We start from the raw sequence: 12795 nt of genomic DNA on the forward strand, positions 1-12795 counted from the left end.
CGCAGGCCTATTTCACAATAAAGGTCTGCGCACACATTCCTGTTTAAAAAAAAAAAAAAAAAAAAAAAAGAAAAGAAAAAGAAAGTTGTTAAGCTGTTGTTTGACGAGCTCGACATACAGTCTTTTCTCAGCAAGTACAGAAAAAAAAAAAACACTTTTTCCTCTTTCTGTTTTATCTCCCAGTTGAGATGTCTCTTCCTTTACCTCCACAGCACACAGAGGCTCGGCTAAAAACTTTTCTCGTTTTCCTCAAGTGAAAAAACTGCCGATTTCGCTCTCTGTTCAGAGAAACGGAGGGCTGAGGCTCAGGTTAAAGGTTCGGGTTGTCTTTAGATTCCAGTTTTTTTGAGAGGACACAAAGAACCTTATCAAACTTCTCGTATCGCTCCTTCCTCTCTGCTCTTGCGCCCAGCTGACCCCAGAACAGCCGCAGGGCGAACTCTGTGCGGAAAGCCTCGAGCAGTTCGGGGATTGGCTCCCAGCCTCCTGTTGGAACAGTGCGTTGGACACTTAATCAGATCAGATACCACCAAGATACAAGTTTCACAATGTACACAGTTTTTGAGCATAATGCTTTTTACTTTTCCACTTCCTGTCTCAGCCAGTGTTTATTTTACATTACAATGGGCTCGGTGCAAAAACTACTCAGATGAAGCAATTATCGGTAGCCTGTGGGAGCAATCCACTTCATTTCCATATTTCACAAAACACTCTCTCGACTTACTTAATAAAGCTGAAGGAAATTGATGCACAGTGAATATTCTGCTCACCATATCACCAGGTTGCCAGTTTTGGGTTCAATATTTTCTCGACTTGAATTTCAGCTCAGTATCACAGCTGCCTCAAGGCATCTTTACACAAGCTGTATTTTCCTTAAACGTTTTACTGAATATCATTTCCCCCCTCATTTGGACTCACGTGCACTGAAATTTTTGTTTCCTTAATAACACTAATGATAATGTTGTATGTGTGGATGAACGTGCATACCTGAGAGCAGAGCGTGTGCGTGCTCCTGATAATCATGGGCATGCAACGCAGCGCTGCGAGCAGATTGGAGGACATCATAGAGTAGCTGACAGCCTCTTTCACTGTCCTCTACTGGGTCCTCACCCTCCATTAGCATCAGCAGTGGAACCAGATGTGGCAAGGCTATGGGGCCCTGGACCACAGAGCCTGCAAACAAAAACACTGTACCCATTAACCTCACAGGGGTAATGCAAAGATTTTACACATCAGTGTTTGCTTACACATTTAAGGGAATACTACACCAACTGCATATTTATAAGAGCTTAACATATATAATTAAAGCCTGACTGATGTATCAGCCAATATTAGATATTTGCCAATATTTGTATTGGCTGGCAACTGAAAATTTAGTAAAGGAAAAAAAAGGAAAGCCATTGACCATGCTATGCATGTTGATGTTGCATAGTTTGTCTGTGAGACGGCATTCTGCAACTTGATGTTTTTGGAACACCACAAACAGCTGATGCAAGGAGAACTGGGCAGAGTGTAAATGACTAATTCACAAATTGTTGTGACAATACAAGAAGAAAACTGCATTGTCACATTATCTAAGAAAGGACTGACAAATGATTACATATGTCAAATTTTAGTGAAAGTTATGTTTTGTGTGTTTGCCAAAATACATCAAATCACCAAATATTAGTATTGGTCTTAGTCTTATATTGATTGTGCTCTATATGTAATTTCACTAGTTGGGACCACATCGTCATTTAGGTTTGACAGCTTGTCCAGTAGATGATGGCAGACGGCTTAACCATGAATTGAGGCTGCGGTTCAGGGAAGGCCGGGCAGATCCTCATGTAGTAATGAGGAGTGACTGAATTGAAAAAGGGAGGGAGAGTGAGTGGGGCCTGAAAATGAGAATGCACAGCTTTCACACAGGGTCATGTATAGACAGAGAACAGGAAGTGTATGGAGGTGTGGTCCCACTCCTGAAATCCAGATAAACTATTTCCAATTATATAAAAGTTTAACCAAATGTGCACAGTACTGAGCAGAGTTACATAAAGTTCATTTTCTTGGTAGGCTTTCAAACTTAAGACTGTCCAGAGAAGAGAATGAATGATGCTGCAGGGCTTCTAGACAGGTCTTCATTATCCAGCTGCATGAAGTTATTTCATTTCTTTTTCTAACCTATACATGCTTAGCAACAATAATGAGAAAGTCTTGTTATTAATAAACCTATACATTCAAGAGGACATATTATACTTTCTTTGAATAATTAAAAAAAAAAAAAATTTTTTTTTTTAATTCTTGGACTAAATTAGAAAAGCTTTAAATGGGGGGAAAAGATCCCATGCTGGTTTAGGCAGAGAAAAGCCCTCAGCTCTGGCCTCTTTCTCTCTCTGAGAGACTACTTTCTTCTAATTAGCTGGACCTCAGCTAGCAGAACCTCCTTAGAGTTATATATGAGGAGCATAACAAGCATAACTGGACCTTAAATGAATTTGAATATTACACAGAAATCCTTGTGTTGTGAATTTACGGTGCTGTGCAAAAGTCTTGAGCCACCACTCATTTCTTTATATTTTGCCTCTAAGGAGCCAGACATCACTAATCGTTCTCCAGTTTTTCTGATGCTCTTTCAAAGTTTTGGGCGTTGGTAGCTTTTTCACTCATTTTCGGTCCAGGCCTTGTACCTGACCACTTTCAGATGAATGGGGTTTTTTTTTGTTTGTTTGTTTATTTGTCAATGTTAAGAGGTTTAACATTTGAATAATTCGAGCATAAAAAGGCACCTAACTCAAGTGATGAATCAGTGTTGTATCTGCGTGTAACAGACAACTTAGCAAAGATGCACTTTAAAATTGTATCTTTAGGCACTTTGTACAGCTTGTGGGGGAAAAGTAAATAATTGTTCCCACTTCTTTAGCTGAATCTATGAAAAATGCCAAAGATAACACAGTTTGACAGGCACAGAGTAGTATTTTTGCACCAGCAAGTTATTCCCAAAGAGCTGTTAGCTGTAAACTTGCCATATCTCAGCATTTTCTGCAGTCTCTCCTAAAGAAAGAAAGAAAGAAAGAAAGAAAGAAAGAAGAAAACTGTGCAAGTGGAGGACAAAAGAAGAAGTTGGAGGCATAAAAAACACTGTCTACAGCAGAGGACTGAGACAGGACCTGAGTGATAAATTGATCCATTTACTGTTTGTTGAAGCCTCATCAGAAATAAGTTAGCTGTCAAGAAGCCCTTCTTACACAAGGGAAACGAGGAGAAAGGGCTGTGGTGTGCCAAATTACACTAGAGCTGGATGAAAATCACTGGCAACTGATATTATAAGGAGAAGGGATACTGCAGCAAAATCATGACAGAGAGAAGAAAAGAGGGACCAAAAAGCTTCCAAAGAAGAGCTTTGATTGTTCTTCAAGAAGCCTGGAGAACTGTTCCTGAAGACTACTTAAAGAAATTACAAGAAAACCTGCCTAAGAGTCCAGGCCAGGTTGAAGAATACGCTCATTAGAAATGTACAAATTCTGTTTTTGCCTTACATACTGTATTTCCATGTATGTTTGCACAGGTTTCAATAAATTGCTGCACCTATTTCCCCATTTTACAAGCCAAATTTAAAGAAATGAAGGGTGCTCGAGACTTTTGCACAGTACTGTATCTTTGTAACGCCTGATCAAACCACAAGAAACAAATATTTCTAACCGCGCTGAACAAAAGTAACTTGCATATACGATGTAAACACAGCCACTCACCATCTCCCTCATTCAGCGACTTCATGAACGGTTTGAGATTCTTCTCAAATAAAACTGCGCTCTCTGTGTACTCCCTCCTCAGCTCTTTCCATGTCGCCTCCAGTCGCATTATCTGCACATTTGTATGTAAATGAATAATCAATATATGCAAGAAAACCTGAACCGCATTTTACTTTGAATAATTTTACATCCAGCAATCACAGTCCTCTGTCATAAATACTCCACCTGAGGCATCTCCAGAGCCTTCATCACAGCTGAGAAAGAGTACAGGTTGTGGGTGTGCTCTTTCAAGGCCTGAGCCAATAAGATTACTTTGTGTAAAACAGATGCTCTCTGCTCCACCCTCCCTGTGCAGCCCAGGATATCCACTGCGACTCCCAGTGCTATTAGATGATGCCTAAAAAATTCACATTGAGTGGATTAGAGGCGTCTGAGTGAACAGAAGATTGAATGCAGTAACTGGTAAGGGACATTTTTCATTTCTGAACACTGGCTTTCACCCAACCAGAGTCCAAGCAAATACAGCTGAGGTGAAACGAATTTTGTGGTACCCAGAGAATTAGAAAAAAAATGTGCTAAAAACCCCAAACAAAGAAACAAATAAAAACTGATCCTTTTACAGTTTCTGTGTACAGCCACGAGATAAACCAACACCTCCAAGGATGACTGACAAAGTGTAACATTGGATTGATTTTTAAAATAGTGTGCAGGCTGCGTGTACCTCTCTAATAAATCCTGTCTTAACTGGTGTCCATGTGGCAGAGTGACAAGCTCCAGCCCTGAGCCAACTCCCATTAGCCTCTTCTGCTCATCGGTCACCCCGATGATGCGTGCTACCTGCACAATGAGCGATAAATGGCCAGTCAGCTTCCAGATCCAGCTCATGGAAGCAATTTCAACAGCTCATGTGTACATAAAGTGTTTATCAAACTACTCAAGATTAGAAACTACTGTTAAATTCAACACAGCTAAAGTTTTAAATGAGAAAAGAGTAAAAACCAGGGACACCTGGCAGTCAATGCTGAGCATATGCAAAGCCATGGTTTTAGGGTCTGATCGGGTAAAGAGCTCTTTCAGCGTCACCAGGACGCTGTTCTCCAGAGGTCGGTTATTCTCAGGTAAGAGCAGCGACTCAAACTGATCCAACTGGAAACACGACTGTGACTCCATCTGTAAGGAAGGCAGAAGAATATCATATACACACATGATACACATCGTACACATTAGTGCGCAGTTCTATATAACTGCACACTAATGTGCATGGATTGAATTTATTGTGAATATGAAGTTAAGACGGCAGAGTCGGGCTTTACAAACTGGCAAATACAATATTATTCTGACACCTGGTGGCAAAAAGGTAGTAAGTCAGTAATTAAAACTGCAGTTGAGAAACAACAGGAAATATGCATGCAATAGTGCAAAAAAAAGTGTCACCTTTAATAACAGTCAAGGTCAATGTTGACATGATCTCAGGAACAATGGAAAACTTCCTGTTATGTCTGGGGTGGGGATCTCCAGGCCTCAAGGGCCGGTGTCCTGCAGGTTTTAGATGTGTCCTTGATCCAACACAGCTGATTCAAATGGCTAAATTACCCCCTCAACATGTCTTGAAGTTCTCCAGAGGCCTGGTAATGAACTAATCATTTGATTCAGGTGTGTTGACCTAGGGTGATATCTAAAACCTGCAGGACACCAGCCCTCAAGGCCTGGAGTTCCCTATTACTTTTAACTGGCAAGACTGGTACAGATACAGTTTCTGACACTGTCAGCTCTGTGTAGCTGACCAAACACTGATGTGGAAGTTGGAGCTGCTGTGCCTGTAGACGTATGCAACTATATCTAAGGTAAAGCAGATCTGATAGCACTGAGATGGATTACAAAACTCCAACAATTTAAAGAGTACGCTTTTCATAAATCATAATCAAATAATTGGAAATCAATAGCCTCCCGGGGGAGCATAAAATAGATTTATGTACAGATAAGAACTTAATAGTTCCAGAAGCCTCAGAACCAATGGGAAATGTGAAAACTACAAACTGAAAGGTAATTATTATGTATACAAACATGTGGTCGTTCAAAGTGCCAGTCTTCCACTTCCTTCTCTGCCTTTTTCTGGAACTGTTTGTCAAACAGCAGCTGTGAGGAGGCTTCTCTTTTCTCAGCCTCCAAAAAGCCAAAGGAAGTCTCTGTGAGGCGGGCACGGCTCTGCCACTTTTCTTCCGCACGCAGCTGATCCACATGACCTTTCCGCCGGCTCTGTGGCACCTAAACAGAACAAGAGGAGGGCATAAGTCTCCACGGAGGATTTAATGTAGCTTGAAAGGCCTTCCTCATTTCTGCAAACATAAACAGTTACAACAGAAAGATGGCATCAGCTGTGAAATTTTTTTCTTTTACCCGGATGACCAGCTCATTGTAGAAAGAAGAAGGGTCTTCATCCTGGTCTCTGGGCGGGGGAGGTACAGTATTGGAGAAAACAGTAGAAACCCTGAGAGGCTTAGGAGGAGCTCTGGGGTGTAGCTGCCCATCTGAACCTCTTAAAGTTGCACCACCACCTGCGTCAGAGAGAGGGAAGCGTGAGCTTTGTTTGTTACATAAAGAAGTTCTGCATGTGCGCGGCTCTCCACGTTACCTGGATGGGAAGGTCGTGCGTGTCGTGGCTGTGGGCTCAGAAGGGGCTCACTGCCTGTCCGAAACACTGGGGAAATTTGGGCAGGGCTAGTGTCCTCAGACTGAGGGTTCTGTGGAACACCTGTATGAAGAAGGTGACAGAGCACTGAAGATGGAGCGTGGATGAGTCTTCGAGCATGACAGTGACCCAAAACATATCCAAGGCGACAAAGAAGTGGCTAAAGAAGAAGCACATTAAAGCCATGGAGTGATGGAGGGGCTGAAGCTTCGAGTCGGCCTAAAGGATTTAGAGTGTTTCTGTACAGAGGAGGGGGTCAAGATCCCTCCTGAGATGTGTCCAAATGTATGGTGACCAACTACAAGGAACCTCTTACCGTTGTGCTTGCCACCAAGCCATGTCGGGGATCAAATACTTATTTCACTTAACCTAAATTGATCAAATCAATTCATAACTTTTATATAATGTGTTCTTTCTGGATTTTTGGATAAAATCCCTCTCTCTCCATAAAACTACCATAAATACGAGAGACTGTTCATTTCTTTGGAAGCGAGCACACTTACAGCTTCAGCAGGGGATTAAATAATCATTTCCCCACCACTGTATGTGTATAATGATCTTTTAAACCCATATCACAATCCAACATAGAAAAAAAAACATATCAAATGTTTAAATTCCAAAAAAGAATTTAAACATTTTCCTTTTTTCTGAGGGGGTCAGAACTGGTTTGGCAGCAGGAGTGGTATATCGAGCAGCTGACATTAAAGTTGCTGTTCTGCGAATACGCTGCATGTTTGCAATACTGTACCAGTTCGTAGGTTGCTGTCAGACTGTGCAGTCTGAAGTGAAGGCCTCCGTCCCACGTTCTCCAAGTTAGCAGGATGACTTCCACTTCTGCCACACATCAAACAATGCTCAGTAACTTTGCTTTAAATCTCAGCGTTCTGTGTATGAATGTGCACCACACCAATTACGTTCTCGCACCTCAGCAGCGGATTGGCAGCTTCCAGTGTGTCGGCATGTGTGGAGCTGAGGCTGCGTCTTTTGCTATGCTCGGTCTGTTTTTCTCCACCTGCAACTTTATTACAGCTGCTTTTGGACGTGGCCTGTCGCTCGGTGATGACACGCAGAGGAAGGGTCCGTGTGATTGGGTGAAAGATGACAGCGCCCGAACCCTGGGAGATGGGCCGACGCCCGCCCACGTGGAAACGAATGAGAGCGGGAACGCTCTCAAAGCGATCCTCCTCAAACTGGAACAGCTCCCGAGAGTAGCCCTGTCACACAGATGGAGGCGCAGTCACACACACAAACATACACACAATGTGTCAAGCAAAGGCAGTAAAGACGTATTGTTAACAAAAAAAAAAAAGGCTAGTGTAGCCTGCAGCTGTGGTGACCCAGAATCATTACTGTTACTTTTAAGTTGGTATTGATTAAAAAAATAATAATAATTAAAATTTATATGTCTATATATACAAACATCACACAAGCTCTCAAACTTCTTTAGCAGCATCAATATTTTTATGAATTATTTTTATTTATATTTGTTTTTTCTATTGATCTACAGCTTTGATATTTTCTACACAATCAGTACTAAATATTGCTATAAGGGGACAACGGCCAGACATATGGTATGTGCTGTGTGTGTGTTGTTTGAGACATGGATTGTTGTCAGGTTAGCACGAGCACACGTAACACAGACACACCTTTTTTGGTCGGAGGACCACTCGTATGACTTTAAAGTGCATGGGGCTATTCTTCCAAAAGCAGGTCAAAACATAGTCGCCAGCGGAGGAGCTCGATTCTCGGACCAGAAAGTCCCCATCCCTCTCCAGCAGAGACTCGGCAGCCTGGAGAAGAGTCAGCAGGTTAGCTTTGACGGCCAGACAATTCATTTGTGTCAACATCTTTTTTCCCCTATATCTTAGGGTTCATGTGGGTTACACAAAGCAGTTAAAGGAATTGTTTAAATTTTTGTGCAACTGCAGCCATTTGCTTTCGGTTGGAGAGGTAAAATTAATACCACACACACTCTCATGTCTGTGTGATAGATACAATAAGTTGCCAGTCAGCTAAAGATAAGTGTTTTAGATGTTCAAGAATGATGTATGATTACTGTAAAGGATATTTATGGTGAACTATGCTGTTAAACTTAGCCTTCATTTACTTATTCACCTGTTTTTAAACAGGAAGTGGCACTTGAATGAAAACTGGCAATAAGTCTGTATACTGAAGAAAACTTCACTGCTACCTTTATCCAAATGTAATAACAGTAGCAGCTACACTCATTATATCCTGTTTGCTTGTTTGATCTGCAAAATCCAAAAACTGTGAGAACAAGAAACAACTTCCTTGAGGTTTCACTGAATGCCTGACAACCTCAAGATGAAGTCACAACTCCAGGAAGTTGGTTTTTTGTGTCTATTTCTCAACCGTCTGTTTACAGTCTTCATGCTAGGCTGAAACACAATAACGAGCTACTAGGTGTAACTTGATATTTATTTTGTACAAACATGAAAGTCTAACTTTTAACAGCACAGCAAATAACCATATTTCTAGAGGGGAAGTAAATCTGTTGCTTAAACGAGTGTAAATGCAGGGAGAACAGTAGATCTGATGTGCACCTCTCGGTTCAGCGGTCCGTGGTACCACGCGTGGCTCCTTGGGTCGTCAGTGCTAAGCTTCAGCTCTTCTTCCAGCTCCTTCTTCAGTGAGTCCATCTCTTTTCGACCTCCAAACACCTACAGCACAAAAAACAGCAGCCCCCGCGGAGGCCAGAGATACACTTTCATCTGCTCATATTCTGCATGAGCGAGGATTTAAAGGGAAATTTATAGAATTAAAAAGAAAACAGCCAGAAAGGCCATTTACTTAAGCTCTTACCTTCAGCTGGCTGAAGTATGCAGCGACACTCCTCCTCTTGCTGAAAAACAAGAAGTGATTCGGAGTTACTCGTCTGAGCCCCAGAGAGCCACAGATGATGGTGCCATGTTTTTCCTCTGAACAAAAGCAGCACGAGGATGGAAGGTCCAAGGTCTGGGTGTGCAATTAACACCAGAAAAGCTGAACAACTTTTAATAGCCTGCCTTCATTTTCTTCCTTCCTTCCTCCCCAAGCTTCCACCTTCCTGCCTCTGTATACACAAGGCTTGCAGATGAAGAGGTCAGATAACTTATAACAGGGCTGGAAAAAGATAACTCCCACAGATTATATTAACTATTCCATAAAAGGTCCATCTGGACCTGCTTATCTCTGTGTCACTGGAACAAATGATCTGTTTAGGGATTGCTTGTGCACAAACAGTGATGTGAGGGTTACAGTGATTTGAGCCTGGACATCACCACTATCAACATCTACACAAAACCCGCCACATTTTTTATACTTTGGTTTATGCAGAGAAGTATATTCTGATTACAAAAACAAATTTAGGATCCTCAAATCCTACAAGTGCAATTGTTCTGATGAGTCCTGTTTTGTGTCTTTTAATTGTTTGTTCAGTTTACTGGTCATTTTGAAGGACATTTGTGACACTGTTAAATTAAGGTCATCAAACTGGGTCTTTATTTTCAGATCTATACCTTTGCAAAAACCTTTGCAAACAAGTCATAATTTTATATCCCCAAATCACCAAAAATGTTCTTTTCAGACATATAATCTAAAAAACTAGAATATGCATATTTTTAAATGACAACTAAGTCTGTAACACGAGAGTTATTCAGTGGTTGTTAAAAAAAAAAGTCCACCAACCTTCCAGAAAAAAAAAATCCTATGACCTCCATGACCTCAGAGTCCTCAGTGCCGCTCATCCTACCTGCCTTCACTAGCAATGAAGCCTGACAGCAGCTTTCTCTTCCATCTTTGTCCTCACTGAATTCAAGACCAGGCGTCCACCAGAATGACAGCAGCCCTTGAAAACTTGCTCCCTGAACAATTTTGTAACATCAGAAATCTTCATCCTGTATGCCTTTTAAATATTCCACTCAGGAGTTTTCTCCTTATTAACTAATTCACCTGTCATTTGATCTATAAATTTTACAAAATGGCAAAATAATAATAATAATAATCACACTTTCCTAAAGCCAAAAATCCAACTTCCACATAACACAAAGCAAAACAGCAAATCCCCCAAACTGAGAAGCTGCAAAGATCTAAAAACAATTAATTAACTGGGTATGAAGCTCAATCCAAAACACAGGCCAGAGAAAAAGCCTTTAATTGCGCTAAGAGGTAGTTTCAGTCTGTGTCTCAACCCTGTGGCAGTGGATAAGTACACTTTAAAAAAAATGTAAGGAAACACTTAAATCTCCCACGTTTGCACTGAGGAGGAGACGCTCTGTATCTCATTGCACATCTGGATGGTGACAATAAAGGCATTCTATTCTCTATTCTAAATCACACATCAGCGCTTGATGAAGGAAATATTCAAACTGAAAATCTTTACTGACATACACTGAGACACTGAGTAATTCAAAGAGAACAAAATGATGTCACAGTGGTCAGTTGGGACGATTAATCATTAACCCCTTGAAGGTTGGAACCACAATCAAACCAAAAATCTGAGATAAAAACTGAAACCACAGGCTGACACACTATTGTCGTAATGTGTCACGGTAGTGTGTATGGGCTGTGCAAACCCACAACAACCTCTGGCTATGCTCCTGATGAGATGGCAGATGGTGGCCGCCATCTCATCAGGTGGATGAAGTCCTCGGTGTGTGGGTCTATTCGGTGGAGTCACTGATACATGACATCCCAGAGGCTTTCAAATGGATTCAGGTCAGGGAAGCATCAGAACCGGTCAGTGGCAACAATGTCTTCTTTATCCAGGAACTGCCCACGCAATGTGGCCACATGAGGATGGGCATCGTCCTGGACCATGAGGACGAGGGCCCACCGCACCAGAATAAGGTCTGATAGTGGGTGGATAGAGGATTTCACCCCAGTACCTAACAGGAGCAAGGGTATGGTTGACTAACACGTGGAGGTTTGTGTGACCCTCGAAAGATATGCATCCCCAAAGCAAAACTGACCCACTGCCTGATCTATGAGCACACCATCACAGCCTTCATACAGGTAGCAGGTTTAGTGTAATATATGAGTTATGTTGAGGGGTGTCCCTCAACATAACATATGTAGAGGTATGTTATGTTGATAATAATAATAATAATAATAATAATAATAATAATAATAATAATAATAATAATAATGGACATTTTGAACAGAGTGAAGCAAGTTAATTAAGAAGTAATATCCAAGTTAGCTTACAAAGATAATCCCCAATTGGTCACTGAGCCTGGTTCTGCTGGAGGTTTCTTCCTGTTTTAAGGGAGTTTTTCCTTTCCACTGTTGCCAAGTGCTTGCTCATAGGGGGTCGTTTACTTGCTGGGGTTTTCTCTTTGTTATTGCAAGGTCCTTACCTCACAATATAAAGTGCTTTGAGATGACTGCTATTGCTTTTTGGCGCTATATAAATAAAACTGGGGTGTGGTAAACTAAAATTGAAGGACATCCGAATAAATCACAGTTGTAAGATTTTCTGTGAGGCTCTTAGTTCAACATCCGGTCGGAGGGGCGTTGGTCTGGGCAGAAACACCTGTACAACGCGCTGGACAGCCAGCTATTGAGAAATGTAACCTGACACCACATATTTCTATGTTTGATACAATTTTATTAAAATTCTCTGGAAATTTGGCACACCAGAGGAGACCGCTGCCATTATATCCTCTAACAGCTCTTGTTGTCAACCTGAACATTCTTCGACAGAGTCTAAACTTGCCAGTGCCTTAAAATTGTGCAACAGGTCGTTAGTTCGCTGGCAAAGGTACAGGTAACAACAACCCAAAAGTAACCACTCTCGACTTTTTGGTTCTAGCTTTACGGCTTCGTGTGATGAGCTCTGAGTACTGCATGTTCAGAAAATGTCCAGAAAGCCTTGCACAATCCGCATTAAAAGATAAATTAACTGTTGAGAAAACACCCGTCCTAACCTCCAACATCTCGCGTTAGTTAAAGTTGTTCGTTGTTAAAAAAAAAACGGCACTGACGGCGGTCAGCGGTCCGTCCTACCTGTCAGCCCGACTCACAGCTCACTCTCCGCGGACATGTTTTACTGTTTGCGGTCCGAGTTCACACCAACAAACAACAGCTGGGAAGTTGTAACGTTGTGTCCGTCTCTGCTGCGGTCCCTCCCAGCTCCCCCCTCCTCTCTTCTCCCTCCTGCCTGAGTCGTGCTCAGGACGAGTTCCCACAAGTTGCCCTCAGCTCTCCTCCTCCCCGCCCCTGGCCCCGGTGCTGAAACGCCGCTATCTGTCTGGCATTCCTCGGATACCGACGCAAGGTGAGCTGAGACAGCAGCACCTGGGACGACAGGAAGGTGGGGAGCTGTATGGGGGTATATCCTACATGTGGAGCTGGTTTAGATGTCAACTTGGCCAACAT

The 12795-nt window shown here is 42.0% G+C and overlaps 1 protein-coding gene across 1 annotated transcript; it reads right to left on the reverse strand.

The window, feature by feature from the left end:
- Positions 1 to 57: 57 nt before the first annotated feature.
- sh2d3a (SH2 domain containing 3A) lies at positions 58 to 12497 on the reverse strand. The gene is made up of 15 exons (XM_063475168.1): positions 12424 to 12497; positions 9241 to 9280; positions 8982 to 9098; positions 8064 to 8207; positions 7342 to 7631; positions 7166 to 7251; positions 6361 to 6480; positions 6126 to 6283; positions 5793 to 5993; positions 4737 to 4898; positions 4450 to 4565; positions 3954 to 4125; positions 3729 to 3840; positions 988 to 1173; positions 58 to 486 (listed from the first exon to the last, which is right to left on the reverse strand). Exons 3-15 carry the CDS (start codon positions 9075 to 9077, stop codon positions 311 to 313), a joined length of 2019 nt encoding a protein of 672 aa, XP_063331238.1. The 5' UTR covers positions 9078 to 9098; positions 9241 to 9280; positions 12424 to 12497; the 3' UTR covers positions 58 to 310.
- Between the last annotated feature and the right edge of the window lie 298 nt (positions 12498 to 12795).

This window comes from Pelmatolapia mariae, linkage group LG6 (genome assembly GCF_036321145.2).
Source record: "Pelmatolapia mariae isolate MD_Pm_ZW linkage group LG6, Pm_UMD_F_2, whole genome shotgun sequence".
In the NCBI taxonomy this organism is placed as follows: Eukaryota; Metazoa; Chordata; class Actinopteri; order Cichliformes; family Cichlidae; genus Pelmatolapia; species Pelmatolapia mariae.

Coding starts and splice junctions, on each gene's coding strand:
- sh2d3a (XM_063475168.1), bottom strand. CDS start 9,077: ATGGACTCACTGAAGAAGGAGCTGGAAGAAGAGCTGAAGCTTAGCACT. Junction 4,899..5,792: donor GGCACTTTGAACGACCACAT/GTTTGTATACAT, acceptor CCTTCCTTACAG/ATGGAGTCACAGTCGTGTTT. Junction 3,841..3,953: donor AGGCTCTGGAGATGCCTCAG/GTGGAGTATTTA, acceptor ACAAATGTGCAG/ATAATGCGACTGGAGGCGAC.